Here is a 20152-nt window from a genome sequence, read left to right as displayed (position 1 = left end):
TGCGAGGGCAGAGACTAGGTTTGTATGTTCACAGCTGTCTCTCCAGTGACTAGAACAATACTTGATATGTAGGAAATGTAAAGTAAGTTGTTGAACAAAGGAATACGTGAGTAGGTATCTGAAAGAACATGGGTTTTGGAGTTAACCCAAACTGTACTCCAATCCACTCATCAGCTGTCATATCTTTTTTTTTTTAAAGATTTAATTTACTTATTTGACAGAGAGAGAGATATCACAAGTAGGCAGACAGTCAGAGGGGGAGGGGGAAGCAGGCTCCCTGCTGAACAGAGAGCCTGACACGGGGCTTGATCCCAGGACCCTGAGATCAGGACCTGAGCTGAAGGCAGAGGCTTAACCCACTGAGCCACCCAGTGCCCCCAGCTAACATATCTTAAAAAAACTTATTTAATCTTTGAGCCCATATTCCGAAGGTCTTCATGATGATTGAATAAGACAAAGCCTGTAATCTGCCTTATCCTCTTCCTCTTTAAGCAGCCCCTTTAAACTCAGGACAGTAGAGAAACATCAGAAAGACAGAAGCATGACTTGCGATATGGAAACACAAAAGTTCTACTCCTTGGGGAATCTTCTTTCCAAGTGTGGCTGACTCATTCCCGATTCCTCTTAAACTGAAGGAAGTGTCTCTCATACACGCTCCCATAATGCAACAAACCAAAATATGGCAGCATAATTCTGGATGATATAAAACAAAATAATAATGCTGTGGCCAGAATATTAACAGTATCTTAATGATAGCTACTATTTTGGGGTCACTTATTAACTTTCAGCCATTGTGCAAAGCACTATATAGACATCATCTGATTTATTCCTCACAAAAACTCTTTGAGGTATTATTATATTATCACCATGCCCATCTTATAAATGAGAAAACCAAGGCACAGAGATTAAGTAACTTGCCCAAGAAGACAGATCATAAATACAGGGGTTGAGCTTGGAACCAGGTCTAGCTGAGGGTAGAAGCCAAACCTTTAACTTCTGTAAAATGCAGTTTCCTTTTACAGTAGATAGCATAGAGCTTGGCCCTGATGACTCCCTAATAAATATAAGCAACAATGCTCTATTTTGGTTACTGCCTTTTGAAATTTTATTTATTAACCATCTTTTTTTTTTTTAAATGGCATAAAGAACTAAGTATGGCTTATTACTTCATTTTAGGAATACTCTCAAATCCTTGAGATTAGGAAAATTCAGAAAGATCTTAGGTTGGTATACACAATCATGAAAATTATCTATTTCCTCCCTATTTTATTTAAACAAAATTTAGAGACTCCAGTAACATCACTGTTTTTTCTGTCTCTAATGGCCATAGGGCAAATAATCTAAACTTTTTGAATGAATGTTCTCGAGAGCCAGACCCTTTTCCTCTTTCCTACTTGAAAAAACAACTCTTTAAAAACATTAAACAGCAGGTTTTAGTTCGGTATACAACATTAGGTTTTCACGCTATGGCAAAGATTCTGCATTTGAATTCTGATTCTAGCGCTGTTCATCTACTACTACCTACCAGCAGAACCTTGATCTAGTTACTACTCTCTCAGAATCTCAGTTCTACTTTTCTTAAGATGACTCCACTGAAACAGACAATTAGTAAAATCCATTTCATTTACCACTGAGATTCTTTAATAAACAACTGAACTTCTTTTATCTTTCCCTAGTGAGTTAGGATCACAAGTAATCATTAATATTCAATACAAACCCCCATCAAGGCTCCGGGATGCCCGTTTGCTTGCTGTACGCTCGAAGTGTGGGGCAGGCCTGTCAATCAGGGCACTAGCTTGCCTGGTCTGCGCCTGAGTCCGGCCGCTGTATCGAAATTTGGATCCCAGTGCAAGAAATTTGCTTTTAGGAAGGGTGTCTGTAGATGTCAATCTAGGGGGGAAAAACATAATTATATGTATTACCTCACTCTAATGAGACTGGGAGAATAAAGACAAAAATCATGAATTAATCTCATTGTTTCCTTACAGTTACTAAGACAGAGTTCCAAACAAGCAATCATTCTTTTAATTCTATGTCATTTCTCAAAGCAACATGTATAATTTAACTGTGGCCTATATTAATAATATCATCATATATCCCTATAGGAAGGGCCTTATGGTTTTCAAAATGCTTTTATTACACTGTAATATTTTCATTACATCCATGTAATATTTTCATCATTTTACAGATATAAGAAACTGAACTTCCAGAAAGAAGTTACTGCTTTAAGTTCACATTGCTGGCAAAAGATTGGGCAATAACAGGGTCCAAGCCCAGAGCACTTTTTCCACTCTATTAAAATAATTTTATCAAATGCACTCCAAACTCAATTAGTGCCTGTTAAGCTATTTAATAGGCTATTTGGTGTATGTATTGCTTAGGAACCCCATCCTCTTTCTGTGCTATATCCTCTAATTCTTTCACCAAGTCATTTACTGCACTGACCTAAAACAATCTATGTGCTAGTCTCTACTACGAAGCTGTGGGCTGTCTACGGGTAAAGGATAAAGACTATGATTTATTTACCTTTGTGTTTTCACTCCTGGCATAGTGCCTGCCATGAATTTGCCATTCAATAAGTGTTTGCTGAATAAATACATAAATTGCTACATCAAATACTACCAAAAAGAGAGTACTTTTTCCTTTTGGGATAGTTTATTTTAATTCAGCAAATATTTATTTTCTTTTGTGTGATGAAGAATCACATATTAATATATTCTCTTATTGTCATAAAACATATTTAAACATGCTATCCTACAACTGAGAGAGAGAGAGAGAGAGAGAGAATGCAAGCACACATAAGTGGGAGGAGGGGCAAAGGAAGAGAATCTCAAGCAGACTCCTTGCTGAGTGTGGAACCTGCCATGGGACTCGATCTCATGACCCATGAGATCATGACCTGAGCCAAAACCAGCAGTTGGATGCTCAACCAACTGAGCCATCCAAGTACCCTCCACCCTTACCCTTTCTAAAAACTCCATTTTTTTGGTTTGATTTTTAAAGAAAAGGATGATAAAAACATAAAGAAATACCTCAATGCCAATAATTAAGATTCCTTAATTGGTTATGAAGTGTACCTTCATATTTATTCTGAAATGAGAATTTAAATGTTCTTTTCCCTGACACTTCTTCCTGTCTACTGTGCTATAGTGCTAAGTATGATACGAGAACACAAATAGAAGTAAAAGATATTGTAGTCATCTCTCTTGAGATCCATTCATAAAGAGCCAAGTTTATTTACAAATGACATGACATGAGATCCGGGATTTGCTTCCAAATACTCTGGGAAGGAGTGGGAGGAATGGGTAAGGATATAGATGAAACAAGATTGGCCTTGGGATGATAATATTGAGGCTGGGTGTGGGTACAAGGGTAGTTCATTATAACACTTTCTTTACTATGACCATGTATGCAATTTACAATAATAAAGAATTTTTTCTTTACAAGGTAAGCTGACAGTAACTAGCTGGCTCTCCTTTCAGTGCAGGTGGTTACTTGTCTACAGTCTGTCTTCTCTTCGAGATTAACTGTTTCCTCAGGACAGGGACTGGAACTATCTTGTGGTATACTCTCACTGCCTACTACAGCACCTACACAAAGGATAAGCACAAAGAAAATGTTTGATAGATGAATAAAGGGGTAAATGATGTGGCCTCTTGAAAAGCAGAGCACAGAGGGCCCTGGGTGGCTCAGTCATTAAGCATCTGCCTTCAGCTCAGGTCATGATGCCAGGGTCCTAGGATAGAGCCCCACATTGGGCTCTCTGCTCAGCAGGGGGCCTGCTTCTCCCTCTCCCACTCGCCTTGCTTGTGTTCCCTCTCTCGCTGTCTCTCTCTCTGTCAAATAAATAAATAAAATCTTAAAAAAAAAAAAAGAAAAGCAGAGCAGAGCAGATGAAACTTTCTCCTATTTTCTAATTATCTGATACAATTGGGCTTCAAAGACAGTTCTCTGTGCCTCTTTTCTCGGGTTGATTAGAGCCAAGATAATGATCAGCTTCCTACCTTTCACCTTCTAATATAACAGCCCTACAGAAAGTAGTTAAGTACTGCTTCAAGAAATTCCATGTGGAGGTAAGTCAGGGTACTTCCCCCTCACAGACTGATCTTAGCTCCAGTTAGGATGATCACAGAGCCCCTAGTAAACACAGATTCCTTTTCCTCCCTTCTGTTCTCCTTCTACCACACACAGAAAGGCGCTCTGGGAATGGTAGGGCATATTTTTCAACCTGAGGGAGGAGAACTGGATTTATTTTATGTTGCTTAAAATGATCTCACCTGAGCTAAACAAAAGAGTGCCAGCCATACAAAGAAGGAAATTTCAATAGCAGGTTTAAAATAGAAACATGCATAAATAATTTATCCCTGAAAAATACTTAAGTGAGAAGAATACCTGAAAAACGTGTGATGTTCTACGCAGACTTTCCATAATTTCTTAGCTGCTCGGTAACTGGGAAGTTTGAATCCAATGGTACTCTCATACTGTTCTTGCTATAAAAATGTGAATAAACATGAAACATGATTATTTGACTAAAGTGATCCAGTACCAGAGAAATATGCTGTAACAGAAGAGGACTTATAAATGAAAAGAATATTACCGCTAGTCTAAGAAACTGAAATCCTTCAACTGAAATTGAAAATTTTCATTTGAAATTTTTTCCTACTTACCAAAAGAGATCTACTCACTTAAGGTGGCTTTTTCCACAACAGAGAAGCCAGGAAATTCATCTTATATTATTTATGCATCTTATTTGCATATTTATATGCATCTGAACCCACTCCCCCTACAGACACACACCACACACACACATACGCTATACATTTTTCTGAGACATAATTAAGTGACCTTTTGACTGTCCAGACATTAGTCTTCCTTGGTCATTGTCTACATTTGGGATATTTGACTACAATATGATCAGGGAATGGGATAACATGATTCCTCCAATCAATCAATATTATTATGCAACTGTTTTTTGTAATAGGAGCTAAAGATTTTGGCTCAAACCAGATCCCTGAATTATTAAATGTTTTCTCTTTTTTTTCCTTTGACTGACCACTAATTTACCTGGAGATCTCTTTGACTAAAGCAAATCATAACCTGCCAAGGATATGAGAAACACTGTCCTGTTAGTGTTTTGCCTCTTTGTTTCTAACTTAAGCATACTTTATAAGGAAAGAAATTGACATTTAAATATTTATATTTAGTGCCTATTATTACCAATAATACTATGATTAGATAGTATCATCCACATTTTACACACAAAGAAAGTAAGATCAGAGAAGTTATTTGCCCAGTCTCTTAGCTATCAAGTGGCAGACCCAGATTTTCATGATTTCATGGTTTCTACTATACCATACTACTACTATATAGTGTAGACATAACATTCCACATCTCAATATCCTATTGTTGTTCCTAATTGCTTTCTTCAATAAGAATTCTGTGTTTTAGTACCTATAATACAGTTGACATTCAAAAAAACCAAGGACTTCCTTTTATCGTATTTATTTGTCTGTGTGTATGTGTGTGTGTAAATTTTCTGCCTTCCCACATTAAAATATTAAGATTGGTTAGGGATGAACTATTTTGTTCATTATTATACTCTTAGACCCTAGAATAGTGCCTGGCACAAAGAAAGCCCTCAATCAATAAATATTTGGTGACCAAATGCCTCTTAGATTTGAAACTTTTGAGGGAAGACATTGACTCCTCTTTGCCAGGCACAGGTAAATAATGAGGACATTAAATAAATGCCTCATTGAGCTTATCCAAGATTTTTAAGGCTGCACATCCAGTATTTCCAAGTTAAAATAACAAGCCATTTTCCACCAGTAGATGGTGATACAGACACAAAAAAAGCCTCATTACATTAGTGCATTCTTTCTCTTTTATAGCTGTCACCTCATTTGATCTTCAGATCAACTATGATAGAGAAGGGATTATCCCACTCAAATGATAAGGAAGCTGAGCCCTAGATCTGTCCTGAATATTTTGCTTAGTAGTGGCAGAGACAGAGTAGGAGTTAGAACTTTTTAAAATTCCTACTTAAATAATTTTCTGCTGCGCCATGATGATTCCTTACTGTAAAAGTAAGTCCTAAATCTTGAACACCAACTAATAACTGAATGGCCTGGATGAGGTGAATATCCAACTCTATTAAAAATCTAGAACTTGACCTAGAATACATTCTTAGTAACCACTAGAAGCTACACATACAAATAAATCTTAATTACATGAGGTAAGGTGTTGGTGGTACAAAATATGAGTATCTTAACCGCACAACTTAAAAATCTCCTGCTACTTAATTTATAAGTATTTATATATTTTTTTCCATCAAGATTTTACCTGTAGTAAACAAGGAACAAGTTTATCAATCCAAGATTCACTTCTGGCCATGGTATATTTACTTATATACAGAGAAATGTCCAGAAGAACAGTAGTAAGGAAGACAAGAAGCATTATGGGGCTGATTAATTTAGAGAACAGAATGACCAGCTCCTGAACAGTTAGCTACAGAGAGACATCTTAGATGACATAATAAGAAAAACAAGAATGAAGAGATGTTTCCAACACGGTCCATGCTTGATTCAGGAGGAAAGAAGCATAAATGCTGTACCTCTCCAGGACGGATCTTGATGAAAAAGCTGCTACGTTTGTAAGAAATCTTCAGCACTTTGGGCCAAGGGAAGCGGTTAATTCTCAGCTTATCTTTATAAACCAGAAGGCCACTAGAGCAGACACCTAGGATGATATCCACTCCTTCCAAGTCCTGAAAAAGAAAAGTGTCAGCAGTTCAGTCTTCAGCATAGTGCTCAACACACGGTTTGACTATTATTTGATAATCTGAAGATATCGATAACCAAAAACACTTACAAAGCATATATGGAAAAGTAAAGCTTAACCTTATAATCATAATCCATGGGAGTACTGAGTCCATGTAAAAATGTTACCATACCACTGTGAGTGAACATCTGCTCTTCTCTTGTCCAAGAAACATGGACGTACATATCTTACCCACTAAAGGAACTAAATCCTAGAAGGAGCAATGCAGCCGCCACCGCCACCCCTTAGAGCCACCATGAAATGTCATTGGGCTTTCACCTCATGTAACTTTACAACACTTTTCCCATAAAACTGAGCCTATGTATCCACCAAAAAGGTGTTCCTTAATAATCCAACAAGAAGGGGGCATCTGGGTGGCCCAGTTGGTTAAGCAACTGCCTTCGGCTTGGGTCATGATCCTAGAGTCCCAGAATCGAGTCTCACTTCGGGCTCCCTGCTCAGCGGGCAGTCTGCTTCTCCCTCTGACATCTTCCCCTCATGCTCTCACTTGCTCTCTCAAATAAGTAAATAAAACCTTTAAAAAAATAATCCAACAAGAGACACTCATCTGCTTTTACCATGCTTGTCTGCATATGAAAATTCTAGGGTAAACATTCATGTTCTCATTTTGGTCTCCCAGTTCTAAAGTACTCAAACCTGTCACTATCATACAGTCAGTAAATAATTACTATGGTAACTATAGTAGCTATCTACATCCTATACCTGTAGGTTTAAGTCCATAGACCACATGACTTCTGGAGGCTAGGGCTGAGGACTACATCTACTACCCAATATGCATGCACAATCATAATTTTTTAATGATAATATGTTCATCCAAAAATCATAAGGAGTTGACACCATTCCTGTATAAACTCAATATGAATCTCAGACTCTCATAATTATTGACATTAAGTATATTAAATTATAAATATTATACCAAAGTCTAGGAGGAACAGCAAGATAAAGCCACATTTCTATGCCTCCTTAGTAATTTTTAAAAATTAAATATATTATAGTATTAATCATCTGTGTCTGCAAGTAAGGAAAATAAAACCCAGAGTTAAATGTTTCTCGACTATTCCTTTTCCCAAATTGAGTATAGAGAAACACGTTAGTGTCTGTATGTATTACGTACAAACATAAGAGAAGTAAAAATTATTAACAGCTCTAACTCGATGACTATATAACTGAGAATTAAGATGCCCTCTTAAGTTCTTAAAGCCTGGGGGTACAACTATATCTCTCCCTTAATTATATGTTTTAGAGAAACAATTTGGTTTACATTTGGGAAAGAAACAGGCTGCTTGACTTCATCTATCCCTGATAATTTGCATCAACATCAGCCTACAGCAGGAATTGAGAAGCAAAACCAAACAATTTCAGTTCCGATTTTTCTACCATCTACTTCAGAGATTCACAGAGGCACCCAAGCCAAAACAATCCAGAGCAACATTTTAAGAAAAACAACTAACGTGCAATGAAATTTTATTAGATTTAGCAGAATCTAAAGAAGGAAGAATCTTCAGGTATCAGCTTCAGGGTGGGAGACTGAATGCTCACTACCTTCCAGTCTACGATAGGTAGAATAATCGCTTGGTAGGAATTTAGAAAAAAGGACATTCAAACATCTGGTGTGTGATTGGACTAATAGGACCTTTCATGGTGTAGGCCTGAAATAATTGCTACGGTAGCTAGGGGCTCATTTCATCTTAGAAAAGCTCTGACTGTTAGGCAATTTGTCAAACTATGCTGAATAGCATTTCCCTGTAATTCCCATTTTACTAACTCTAGTTTTATATCTGGAGCCATAGTAAAAATCGTTCCAATACACAAAGACAGGTTTTATGTCGTCCCTAAACTTTCTCTTCTATGGGATAAGTATCCCTAATCCTTTGTTTTCTCACTGGACATGGTTTTGAGTCCCCTCGTCATACATTCTAGTTAAGTTCCTCTAAATGAACCTCACACATACCACGTGGCCACCCCCGGCCTCTTCAGTAGGTGAAGATGAGATAAGTTAAGCAACTTCCCTTAAGTTTATCCTGTTACGTTGTACTAGGCAGAACTAGGATTAAAGCTCAGGTTTCCAATCCCCAACCCAGCACTTTCCAAATGAACCACTGTGGTTCATCCTATGTGCATTAGAATCCCCTGGAGAGCTTGTGAAATCAGATTGCTAGGCTCCACCTGCAGCATTTCTGATTCATTAAGCCTGGGATGGGGCCTGAAATGTGCATTAGTTTTTTCTTTTCCTTTTTCTTTTCTTCTTCTTCTTTTTTTTTTTTTAACTTGTCTTTTAGTTTTATTAGCGAGACTGGGAGAGGGATGTCATTTCTTTCTTTCTTTTTTTTTTTAAAGATTTTATTTATTTATTTGACAGACAGAGATCACAAGCAGGCAGAGAGGCAGGCAGAGAGAGAGGGGGAAGCAGGCTCCCTGCCGAACAGAGAGCCCGATATGGGGCTCCATCCCAGGACCCTGGGATCACTACCCGAGCCAAAGGCAGAGGCTTTAACCCACTGAGCCACGCAGGCGCCCCAGGGACGGCATTTCTAAAAAGTTCCTGGATGATGCTAAATGCTGTCTTAGGAGACCGTACTTTGAGAACCACTACCTTAGGCCAATAAATGGTCCTCAGATTCAGGTGTGAATGAGAGTAATTTGACATGTTCATTCAACTTGGAGCTCTAGTGTCTTGTTCTAGTAATTCAGTAAATCTGGGAGGACCTTCAGAATCTGCATACTTAATAAATGCTCCAGCAATTCTGATGTAGGTGATGTTAGTTGTGAAACATGCCTAGATGCTACTTTGTATTTTCAAATGCATCTGCATTTTAGGAAAATAGCGCTTTTTCTGCTGTAGGTGAAATACCTTTGATCCTTATAGGGGCTTCAGTGTGAAACTTCATGCTGACAGTGGAACTGCAAAGGGGCAATTCAAATTATACACTTAAAATTCTAACAAGAACTATCTCTTCTGAATGTTTTATAATACCCCAGATAAAAGTTGGCAACAAGTATTATATGATCCAGGTATGACACATGTATATTAATAAAGGCCAAAGATATCATTCATTACCTTTGCTTTATGAAGGTCAACACCATACATAGATAACTTTTTGGCATTCTCAAGAAATTCCAGATCAGCTTGAGCTGGAGTCATGGACCTTTGGTAGAATAAAAATTAGAAATTCAGCATCACAATGCCAACTTTTATAATAATAACATCTATATATTAATTGCACTTTATATAAGCACATACACATACACATAACCAATATATATATGGATACATTTCATAGTCCTCAAAGTAAAATATTAGGGAAAATAATTCTTATCACTACCTGTGTCTAAATCACTGAAATATGTCTGAATAAAAAGAGATCTTGGAGAAAAGCAAAGTCACCAAAAAAACTATTAGAAAAAAGGTTTTAAAAAATATCCTGCTAAACAATGTCCTTACCACCTCACCACCATCAGCTCTACCCCTCCCTCTCCTGAGCCTTTTTCTCTAACACACACAATCTCCTCCCACTAATTTTTCTTGCCAAGGAGGTGACCAAATTAAATCCTCTGAGGGCATGGTACAATTTAAAATATCCTCTTAGCTGCCTTTTTCTTTCCATACTCCTGAATTATTATGGAAATTAAACAGGAGGGCAGCTGAAGTTACTTAACTGGAGACTCTTAATGGGGGCAGGCTTGATGAAAAGAAATCTTCTGGTAACAGATGGTGTCCTGCCCACTAACCTAAACAAAATAAATTGGTTAATAGAAGCATGTAGATAATGGGGCTGCTTTCTCTGTTATTAAGACGTCTTTATTACTAGGCACATAATGAATTAGATTTGTTTGAAAACAATCAGTCTCACTGTCTAAATGCTCACTGTGATGGTCTTTCCTTCTCCTTTATAACTTTCCCCACTTTTGAGAAATGCTCATGACCTGTTACGTTGAGATCTGAAGAAAAAGATAGCACTCTCATGCTGCACAATTCAGGCCAATCAAATCTAACTTCATACTAACAATAATGCTGCCACACCCCCAAAGAAAAACGGTGTAAATGCCTGTTTCCCAGAGGACTGCCTTAAACTAAACAAAGCAGCAGTGGCCTATTCATTTAACAGAAGAAAGTCTCTTCTAAACCCATCTGTCTTTACCCTCATTAAAAAGAACAAAATGTTCCTTGGAACAACAACCAAAATCTCAGGAGACAGTCTGCAGATTTGTTAATGACTCAGCCTCCCCAAATAAACTTTCTTTTCTACAAGCACTAAATCATCACACCTGAGTTCTATTTTGTAGTCTAAAATTGAACACACGCAAAAAAAGGAGAATGGGAAAATTAACACATATGCAAGACGGTGTATTCTAGTCACTAAAAACATCTCAGGAATGGGACACCTGGGTGGCTCAGTCCGTTGAACCACCAACTCTTGGTTTCAGGTCAGGTCATGATCCCATGGTCCTGGGATTGAGCCCAGTGATGGGTTTTGCCCTCAGCCTGGAGTCAGCTTGGGATTCTCACTCTGCCTCTGACCCTTCTTTCTTTCTCTCCCTCTTTTTCAAATAAATAAAATCCTTTTTTTTTTTTTAAAGCATCTCAAGAAAGTTTTATAGGTTCTTTTTTTCTCCATATAAAGTTATATACTTTTCTAGTTAAGGTTACTTCCAACCATTTTACAGTTTTTGTTATTGTTACTATTATCAATGGCTTCAATTTTAGGATTTTGAAGGTTGAATGGGGCTCGAAGATTATAGAATCCAACACTTTGATTTTGCTCATGAAGAAATAAGGCCCTGAGGGATCACACAGTCATGAGCAAGTTGTGACTCTTAAGTTTAAGGCAGCAGGCTTTAGTCAGGACTTCAAATCATGTTACTCATGCTGGAATCATGCCTCCTGCACCTAAGAGTAGTGACCTGGCATCTCCCTCAATCTCCTATCTATAAAGTAGGATCCATGATAATACCTAATTCCAGAGACTAGGATAGGCAATCACTTTTTTTATCCTTGCTGAATGAATGAATGTGACTAAGTAGGATAGAATGAGATAATGGTTGTGAAACTGCTCTTCAAAATATACATGTTTATTATTATTGCAACTTTAGGTTTCTTTTATAAAATTTTTTAATAATTCTTTTTTAATAGAATTTTTTATAAAATAAATTTTATAAAAATTTATTTGTGAGAGCATGTGTGAGCAGGGGCAGTGGGGGCAGAGGGAGAAGAGAGAATCCCAAGCAGACTCACTACTGAGCACAGAACCGACTCAGGGATCAACCCTATGATCCCGAGATCATGATCTGAGCCAAATCAAGGGTCACCCATTCAACTGACTGAGCCACCCAGGCACCCCTGAAACTTTAAGTTTCTCATGATAGTACAGTGGAACATCTATACACAATTCATAAAAGAGAAAAATTTTGATCACCTGAACTTGAAGACAAATTTTAAAGCATTATATGTGGCAATCATGAGAAAATCTTTTCTATAGTTACTCCTCCAACCCCAAAGGACATTAACAGCACAAATTTAAATACAGATTTAAGCATCAAACTATGTATTTAAACACTTCTCTAACCAAGCATGCTTTAAAATTAAGCTAAGGGCAGGAACACCTGACTGGCTCAGTTGGAAGAGCATGCAACTCTTGATCTTGGGGTCATGAGATCAAGCCCCACGTTGGATGGAGATTACTTAAATAACTATGTATTTTAAATACATACATACATACATAAGATTGTATTGAGGGCAGGTAGTAAGATCTTTAACTTTAAAACTATTAATTTCCTTGTCAGTTGAAAATAATACTTATATTTGAAGTTTGTCTGATGTTTAAAACATGCTTAAACTTAGAAGTTACCTACAATGCAAATCATTTTTTCCTCAACTACCTGAGAGCAAGCTGTTAACCTGATGACCCATGGCTCCCAACATTTCAATGTGTAATTCCTACAAACAAGGACAGTCTCCTATATAACCTTAATACCACCATGAAAAGCAGGGAATAATTTTTAATACATTATAGCTATCCAATCCTCAGATCTCACTCAGGTTTAGCCGGTTGTTTAAAAAAATGTTCTGTACAGTAGAAAGGCCCAGTTTAGTTAGCATCATGAGTTTTATTTAGTTCGTGTCTCTGGTCTTTTTCAGCCTGGAGCAGTTCCTCAATCTTTCTTTGACTTTCATAATTTTGACCTTTTGAGGATGACAGGCCAGTTATTCTATAGAATGCACCTCAATTTGGGTCTGATGTTTCTCCATGAGTTGATTCAGGTTTTGCATCTTCGAGAAGAATAGCACAGAAGCGGCTCTGTGTTCTCACTGTCTCCTACCAGGTGGTAGGCACACAATTTCACTTTGTCCCTTCATGGATGATGCTCGTTTTGATTACTGATGTCTGCCAGGCTTCTCTTCTGTGAAATTCCTCTTTATCTCTTTGTAATTAATAACCATTTCATGGAAACATATATGACTTTATAATCAGAAAAAGCTTCCTGAAACAACCACCCCATGCGGATGGCCTCCCCCCGATGCAGGCCTTACCCCCACATGGATGCCCTTCTCAATCTGCTCTCCCTCTGGTAACTACCACCATATGCCCACACACGACTACCCTCTGTACATGTTTGCGCTCTGACTCCTCATGCCAGGCTGGCCCCCTACCTATGAATACTCTCTTCACCCTGCTTAGACCCAATATCCCCGGCCAGACTGCCTCTCTGCATGCATGACTACCTTGCTCTACCCTACCTAATGGCAAAACAAAATTGTTTCAGGAAGCTTTTTCTGATTATAAAAATCATATACATTCATTGTATAAGCACATGGTTGGGGGGAGAGAATCTCTCATAACCCCTTATGCACAGAACTGTACGTGTAAATATAACGCATATATTTTACAAATTTAATAACACAAATTATTTTCAACTTAAAATTTTAAAGATCATGATTTCGCCTAGATTTTCTAAGATTCTTAAAGTATAATAAACTAGCTGGGAGGAGGTTAGATACCTTTAAGCCACTAAGAATTTATTTAGTACCACCTAATAATTTACTACTTGAAAGCTTACAAAAGTATCTAACCAGAGAGCTCTGGCACTGGTTAACTCTTGCTCATTAAAAAGAGAAGTTAAAACAAAGTTTCTCTGTTTTTATTTTGAGCAAGTGGGGTCCGGATACAGAGCCATTCAGTGAGTTCCAATGTTATGTGACAGCCTTTTAATAATGTTTGTTACATCCCCTAATTAAGGACTGAGATTTCAAATAATTAAGTGGGGGACAACTGACAAGTTTACATACTTTCCTACTACCCATAAATGGAGGGCAATTAATTTTAAAGCTTGATTTGCTAGTATAAATTTACAGTGTTAATTATAACTTCAAAGTCTCTATCTGGGCAAAGGGCCACTAACTAAGGGTTCGGTGTACGTAGGCGGTCTTCTATTTATCTGAGAATAGGGTGGTATTTGCTTGTACTTTCCAATGCATAGTAAAATGCTTCTGCCTCGGCAGAAGTTTCTCTGGATTAGTTAAAATGCCATGTTGTTGGACATAATTAAATTTTCCATTTGGCTTTCTGTTTATAAATGATGCCAATCTTCCCCAAAAGGAGCAAGTAAATTCCAAGATCTCAGAGCTCTACATTTTCTAGTCATGGAGATCCATTTTGCTTAATTTCTATCCATATGCCTAATAGAATTTCAACTGGACCATATTCACCTGTCTTTTGAGACCATTTCACTTATTTGGGTTTAAATTCTATTTAAAGTTGCCAAAAAATAGCTCTATAAACCCATTCACATCCATCACTTGTAAAATGGGGTTAAGAATTATTATCCTAGCAAATACTCTCACCATGTCCTAGTCACTATATGAAGCACTTCACATTTTTAATAATCACAAAATTACCCTTATTTTTCAGATGAGAAAACTGAAGCTTAGAGAGCTTAACTCACTTAGTGAAAATCAAAAAGTTAATAAGGAATGGAGCCTATTAGGTTATGGACATTGGGGAGGGTATGCGCTATGGTGAGTGCTGTGAAATGTGTAAACCTGACGATTCACAGACCTGTATCCCTGGAGCAAAAAATACATTATATGTTAATAAAAATAATTAATAAAAAAAATAAGGAATGAAGTCTGAATTCAAAGTACAACAGACTAATTCCAGAGCCTATGCTTCTATCTTACAGTGGTTCTCAAACTTTTTGACCTTAGGATCCTTTCACTCTCTTAACAATTGCTGAGGCCTCCAAAGATCTTTTCTTTATGTGGGTTATATCTATCAATACTTACTACATTAGAAATTAAAACTAAGAAAATTTTAAAATATTTATCAAATCTTTAAAGACTAACAATAAGTTCATATTTTAATATTCATAACTTTTTTGTGTGAAAAATAACAATATTTTCCCAAAAGACAATTAAAAAAAAAAAAAGGTTAGCTGGATTCTCCTAATGCAGACTAACATAACTGAGGGTGCTACTAACTCAAGGCCAACATCAGATATTCATGTTAATAAGCTAAGGAAGCCTGTAAAATTTAGTGTTAGCAAGCCCCTCAATTAACCATGGGAGGTATAGTAGGAAGAAACACAAATTATTCTGCCACTTTAATATTAGCCAACATTTATTGAATTTTGACAATGTATAAGACACTGTATTAAGTTTTTCCACAGGGACTCCTGGGTGTCTCAGTTGCTTAAGTGTCTGCCTTTGGCTCAGGTAATGATCCCGGGTTCTAGGACTGAGTCCCACGCTGGGCTCCTTGCTCAGCAGGGAGCCTGCTTCTCCCTCTGCCTGTTGCTCCCCTTGCTTGTGCCTGCGTTCTCTCTATATAACAAATAATAAAATCTTTTTAAAAAAAAGTTTCTCCACATAATACCTTTTCTAGTCCTATCCATTGCCCTATTTCCTCTGAGGTAGTAAGTTCCATCAGAGATACAAGGAACTTGAGGCTCAGAGAGATTAAGTGAATAACTCAAGGTCACAAGGCCAGAACCAAGCAGAGCCAAGATCTCAACCCAGGTCAGTCTGACCATATGTCCTTGCTTTTGATCACTTTGTTATGACACCTCTCAATATCACCAATTATTTCCATGGAAAAAAGGACTGAATTTAATAAAGACTTTACAAAATACCCTCAGGGGTTTCATGGGTCCTCTGGAGTCTATCCATGTACACAGATCTTAAGAACCCCTACTTTAAGGATCTTAAAGTACCTAATACAGCATAATAAGTTAAAAATCTGAAAAAAAAAAAAAAGTAAAGCAACAACAGCATTTATTGAGCACCTACTTTGTGCCAGACACAATGCTTAGTGCTTTACATCTATTACCTCATTCAGTTTTCACCCTTCAACAACACCTGTTACTCTGAGGAGAAAACTAAGGTTCGGAGGGGTTAACTGACTTGCTCAAAGTCAAACAGTGGAGGGGCTTGAGCTGACTCTACAGCACCACATCCCCTCTAAGGCAAACACTGAATCAAAACCAGGCCAACGGTTTAAACTTCTTGCCAAAACAAACACAGAAAAAAACCTGGAGACACATTTACCTGTATGACTTATGGAGTTCCATGACCTTCTCTTCAAGTTCCTTGGTCTGATTTGGGGCCAGTTTAAAATCACTAACATAATCGGCACCGTGAAGTTCTGGGTCATAGTCTCCCAGCTCAGACTGGATGGTGTAAGAACCTAATAATGCTAAGGTTGCAAAGGAACAAGGCAGATGTCCTGCAACTATGTCCTTTCGAAGCTGAAGGCATAAATAATATCTACAGCCAAAAGAGAGAAAAATGTTACCATGTCAGCAACAATAAAAACAAAATATAGAGAAAGAGGAAGAAGGGAATGAGAGGGAGGGAAGGAGGGAAAAAACAAGAGAGATTAAATAAACATGAAATAATATTAATAACTATTCAATCTAGGTGGTGGCTATATGATTGTTCATCATATTATTTTTTCTTTTCTGTGTTCTTAAAAATTTTCCATGTAAAACATTAAAAACAACAACAATAAGCACCCTGTAATTACGTTGGACTCATGTCCAGAAGGCAATTTAGAAAAAGGAAGTCACTAAGAGAGGAGATCTTAAAAGTTCTCATCACCAGGAAAAACATTTTTGTAATTATGTATGGTGATGGTTGTGAACTAGACTTATTGTGGTGATCATTTCATAATATATGCAAATATTGAATCATTATGTTGTACACCTGAGATTATATAATGTCATTTATATTTCAAGAACAAAAAAGGAAGAAAGAAAAGAGGTAATAAAGTTGGGAAAAGTTCAAAGGAGGTAGAGAAATTAATATTTTATTGAGTACATTAAGTACCAAATACACATAAATTATCTCAAATACTTTTCACGAAAAAACTTGTGAAGCGGGTATATCATTACCAGATTACAGATAGAGGGCAGCTTCAAAGACTAAGCTTGCTCAATGTCATATGGTCATAAAGGCCATTTGGTTCCAAAACTGGACTCTTTCTATCACACTGCTGTGCCAAACATGTAGATACTGTCCTTCATATATAAAGATGACATTATTGACACATTTTTACTAAGGTATGACCAGTTTCAGTTCTTTTGCCTTCAAGATGGGCTAAGTAGCATATAGACTTCCACACACTATCATCTTGTGAGACTGATTCCACCCATGTGCTAAATCATTGGGAATTCATACTGGGGTTAAAACTGTTCTGTAGAACGAACTCAGCGTACCTACTTTAAGTTAGACACTCATCTCTGTCAATTTCATGTTTACATCTATGATCCTGACCTCCTTAGAACTTTTTCTAGCTGAGTTGACCCATACAGACTCTTACCAAACAGAAAAGCTGGGAAATATGATAAAATTTAAAATTCCTGTATTGATTAGAATTATACCCTTGTTTTGACCATAATAAGATGTTGAATAATGTAGGTATCAACAATCGCTTTTGTTATCTATGATTAGTCACTACAGGCATTTTTTTTTTTTTAAAAAGGAATGTCAATCAAATCACAAGGATCTTAAACTCCTCTCAAATGTAGTAATTAGCAAAGAATTTTAGGGATCTGTTCTGTTTTATACATAACCTCAATGAAGAAAGACAAATAAGAAGCAACTCTAAAGACAAATATTACCTGAGAAAAAGAAACAACCAAAACAGTTTTTTTTTTTCAGGCAGAGATGGTATCCCAACCTCAAGCATGTGCTAAATATTAACCAGACAAAGAATAATTTTTTAAAAATTTCACCATACTTGACAATCAGACTTAGAGTTTACTTGGGCTATTCCCTTATTTGAGAGATCTGAAAACTGAGGTACAGAGACTGTATATGTGTCTGAAGTCAGACAGTGGACAGCAAAATCAGAATCAGAAAGCAGTTTCTCAGCAACCAACAATTCTATTTAACAAACATTTGCCAAGCACCTAAGTGTATAAGGATCCATGCAAGGTGTTATGGATATAAATATGTACACCAGCATTCTTTATAATAGACTGCTTTTCCATTTTTTAAAAATTAATATTTATATAGAACCCAGTAAAACCCACTTTCCTAAAATCAGGAAGTTGTTTTCAAAGAGTACAAGATTTGTTTCATAAATTAAGTGGGCTTAAACCAGAAGAGACTCCTAATCTCAGGAAACAAACTGAGGGTTGCTGGAGGGGATGGGGGTAGGAGGGATGGGGTGTCTGGGTGATGGACATTGGGGAGAATATGTGCTATGGTGAGTGTTGTGAATTGTGTAAGACTGATGAATCACAGACCTGTACCCCTAAGCAAATATTATATGTTAATAAAAAATTAAAATAAATTTAAAAAAATTTTTTAAATACTGAGGAAGATTCAGTTCGTGAGGATTATGTACCTAATCATACACTTTGAGAGATAAGAAGAAATCATAATACACACATATATACACACATGAAATAATAATAATTCAGACTTCAGACCTGTAACAGAAAACATGGTAGGGAAGGAGTATTAAAAAGAGAAAGTAGTAGAGCTATTTTATCACGTATATTTTTGTCTTGCCTTTTGGAGTACGTGTGGTTTATAGGTGCCCTGTACACAGCTTGGCATAGCACCCATGATAAGAAAGGTTAATTTCCCTGCCGACTTCCTCCAGGCACATCACAGATACATGAGGCTTTTTTAGGCTCACTTATTTGCAAACCTGCCTTCAAGTGACCAGATGCTTTCCATCCTAACAGCACTTCATTTTTCTTCAGTTCTAAATAGAAAAATTCCCAGAGCTTATGATAATGAGAATTACTTGTATAGTTAACTATTAATAAATTATTTACCTTGTTATATCTTCTGTTAACTGTGCCGGGTCAGGTGGATAAAATTTTACATTAAATGTGAAATTCCAGGGGACACCTGTAAAAGTAAACACAAAAAGAATTGTATGCTTATGGCTAAGTTTCTGATTGTTAGAAGTACCTAAAACATTCAAAGTTTTCTTTTCCTGAGGTTTTTAAAATATTTTCATGCTTTGTGGGGAAAAATCTGATTTTTATTAAAGAAAGAAAAAGTTATTTAGAACCATTTAAGAGAGTTTGAAAGTGATTTTTTTTTCCTCTTTGAACTCTGTATTAAGTAACTGATATAAAAAGCTTAATAACACCCAGAATTGGTGGGGAAAATAAACAATTACCATCGCTGATACAGGTGTAAGTTGGCACAATGCTAAGGAGAACAATTTGACAACATCTTTCAAAGCATAAAACATATATATTCTTTCATCTCCCAATTCTATTTCCATAAATGTGTCTATACATATGCTTAAATATGGTCAGAACTGTATACGTATAAGATATTGTTCGTAATAGCAAATGACTAGAGACAATCTAAATATATATTTATTTAGCAAGAGAAGATATATTTCCAAGACAAAGTGTTAGGTGAAAAAAATATCAAGGTCAAGAACAGCTCATACAGAAAGGAACTATAAAGGGCACCTGGGAGGCTCAGTCAGTTAAATGTCTGACTCTTGGTTTCAGCTCAGGTCATGATCTCAGGGTCATGAGATGGAGCCCCTTATTGAGCTCCTTGCTCAGCATGGAGTCTGCTTGGGATTCTTTCCCTCTCCCTCCTCCTGTGCCCCTCCCCTCACTTGTGCTCATTTTCTCTCAAATAATCTTTCAAAAAATAAAATGAAAATTTCAAAAAAGCAACCATAAATATTGGAGGGTAAGAAGAAGTATATGTTAGGGTATGATTATATACGTATAGATAATCCCTATAAGGATATATACTAAATCAGTTATAGTAGTTGGGAAACTAGGAAAGGGAACTTTTAGAGAGGAAAATGGAGAAGATGGGGGAAAT

The 20152-nt window shown here is 36.9% G+C and overlaps 1 protein-coding gene across 20 annotated transcripts in view; it reads right to left on the bottom strand.

The window, feature by feature from the left end:
• Positions 1 to 20152, bottom strand: part of EPB41 (erythrocyte membrane protein band 4.1) — a 188472-nt gene that overhangs the window by 57323 nt on the left and 110997 nt on the right. For all 20 annotated transcript variants that reach the window (XM_032863960.1, XM_032863966.1, XM_032863969.1 and 17 more), the window contains exons 6-11: positions 19126 to 19201; positions 16382 to 16600; positions 9899 to 9986; positions 6614 to 6766; positions 4393 to 4490; positions 1718 to 1890 (exon numbers count right to left, since the gene is read on the bottom strand). In XM_032863960.1, coding sequence (XP_032719851.1) covers positions 1718 to 1890; positions 4393 to 4490; positions 6614 to 6766; positions 9899 to 9986; positions 16382 to 16600; positions 19126 to 19201 — 807 coding nt within the window. The remainder of the gene's footprint in view (positions 1 to 1717; positions 1891 to 4392; positions 4491 to 6613; positions 6767 to 9898; positions 9987 to 16381; positions 16601 to 19125; positions 19202 to 20152) is intronic.

This window comes from Lontra canadensis, unplaced genomic scaffold (assembly GCF_010015895.1).
Source record: "Lontra canadensis isolate GAN:19392208 unplaced genomic scaffold, GSC_riverotter_1.0 scaffold25, whole genome shotgun sequence".
NCBI classification, from domain to species: domain Eukaryota; kingdom Metazoa; phylum Chordata; class Mammalia; order Carnivora; family Mustelidae; genus Lontra; species Lontra canadensis.
The sequence above is the reverse complement of the archived record's forward strand: the minus strand, read 5'-3'. Positions and strand labels throughout refer to the sequence as shown.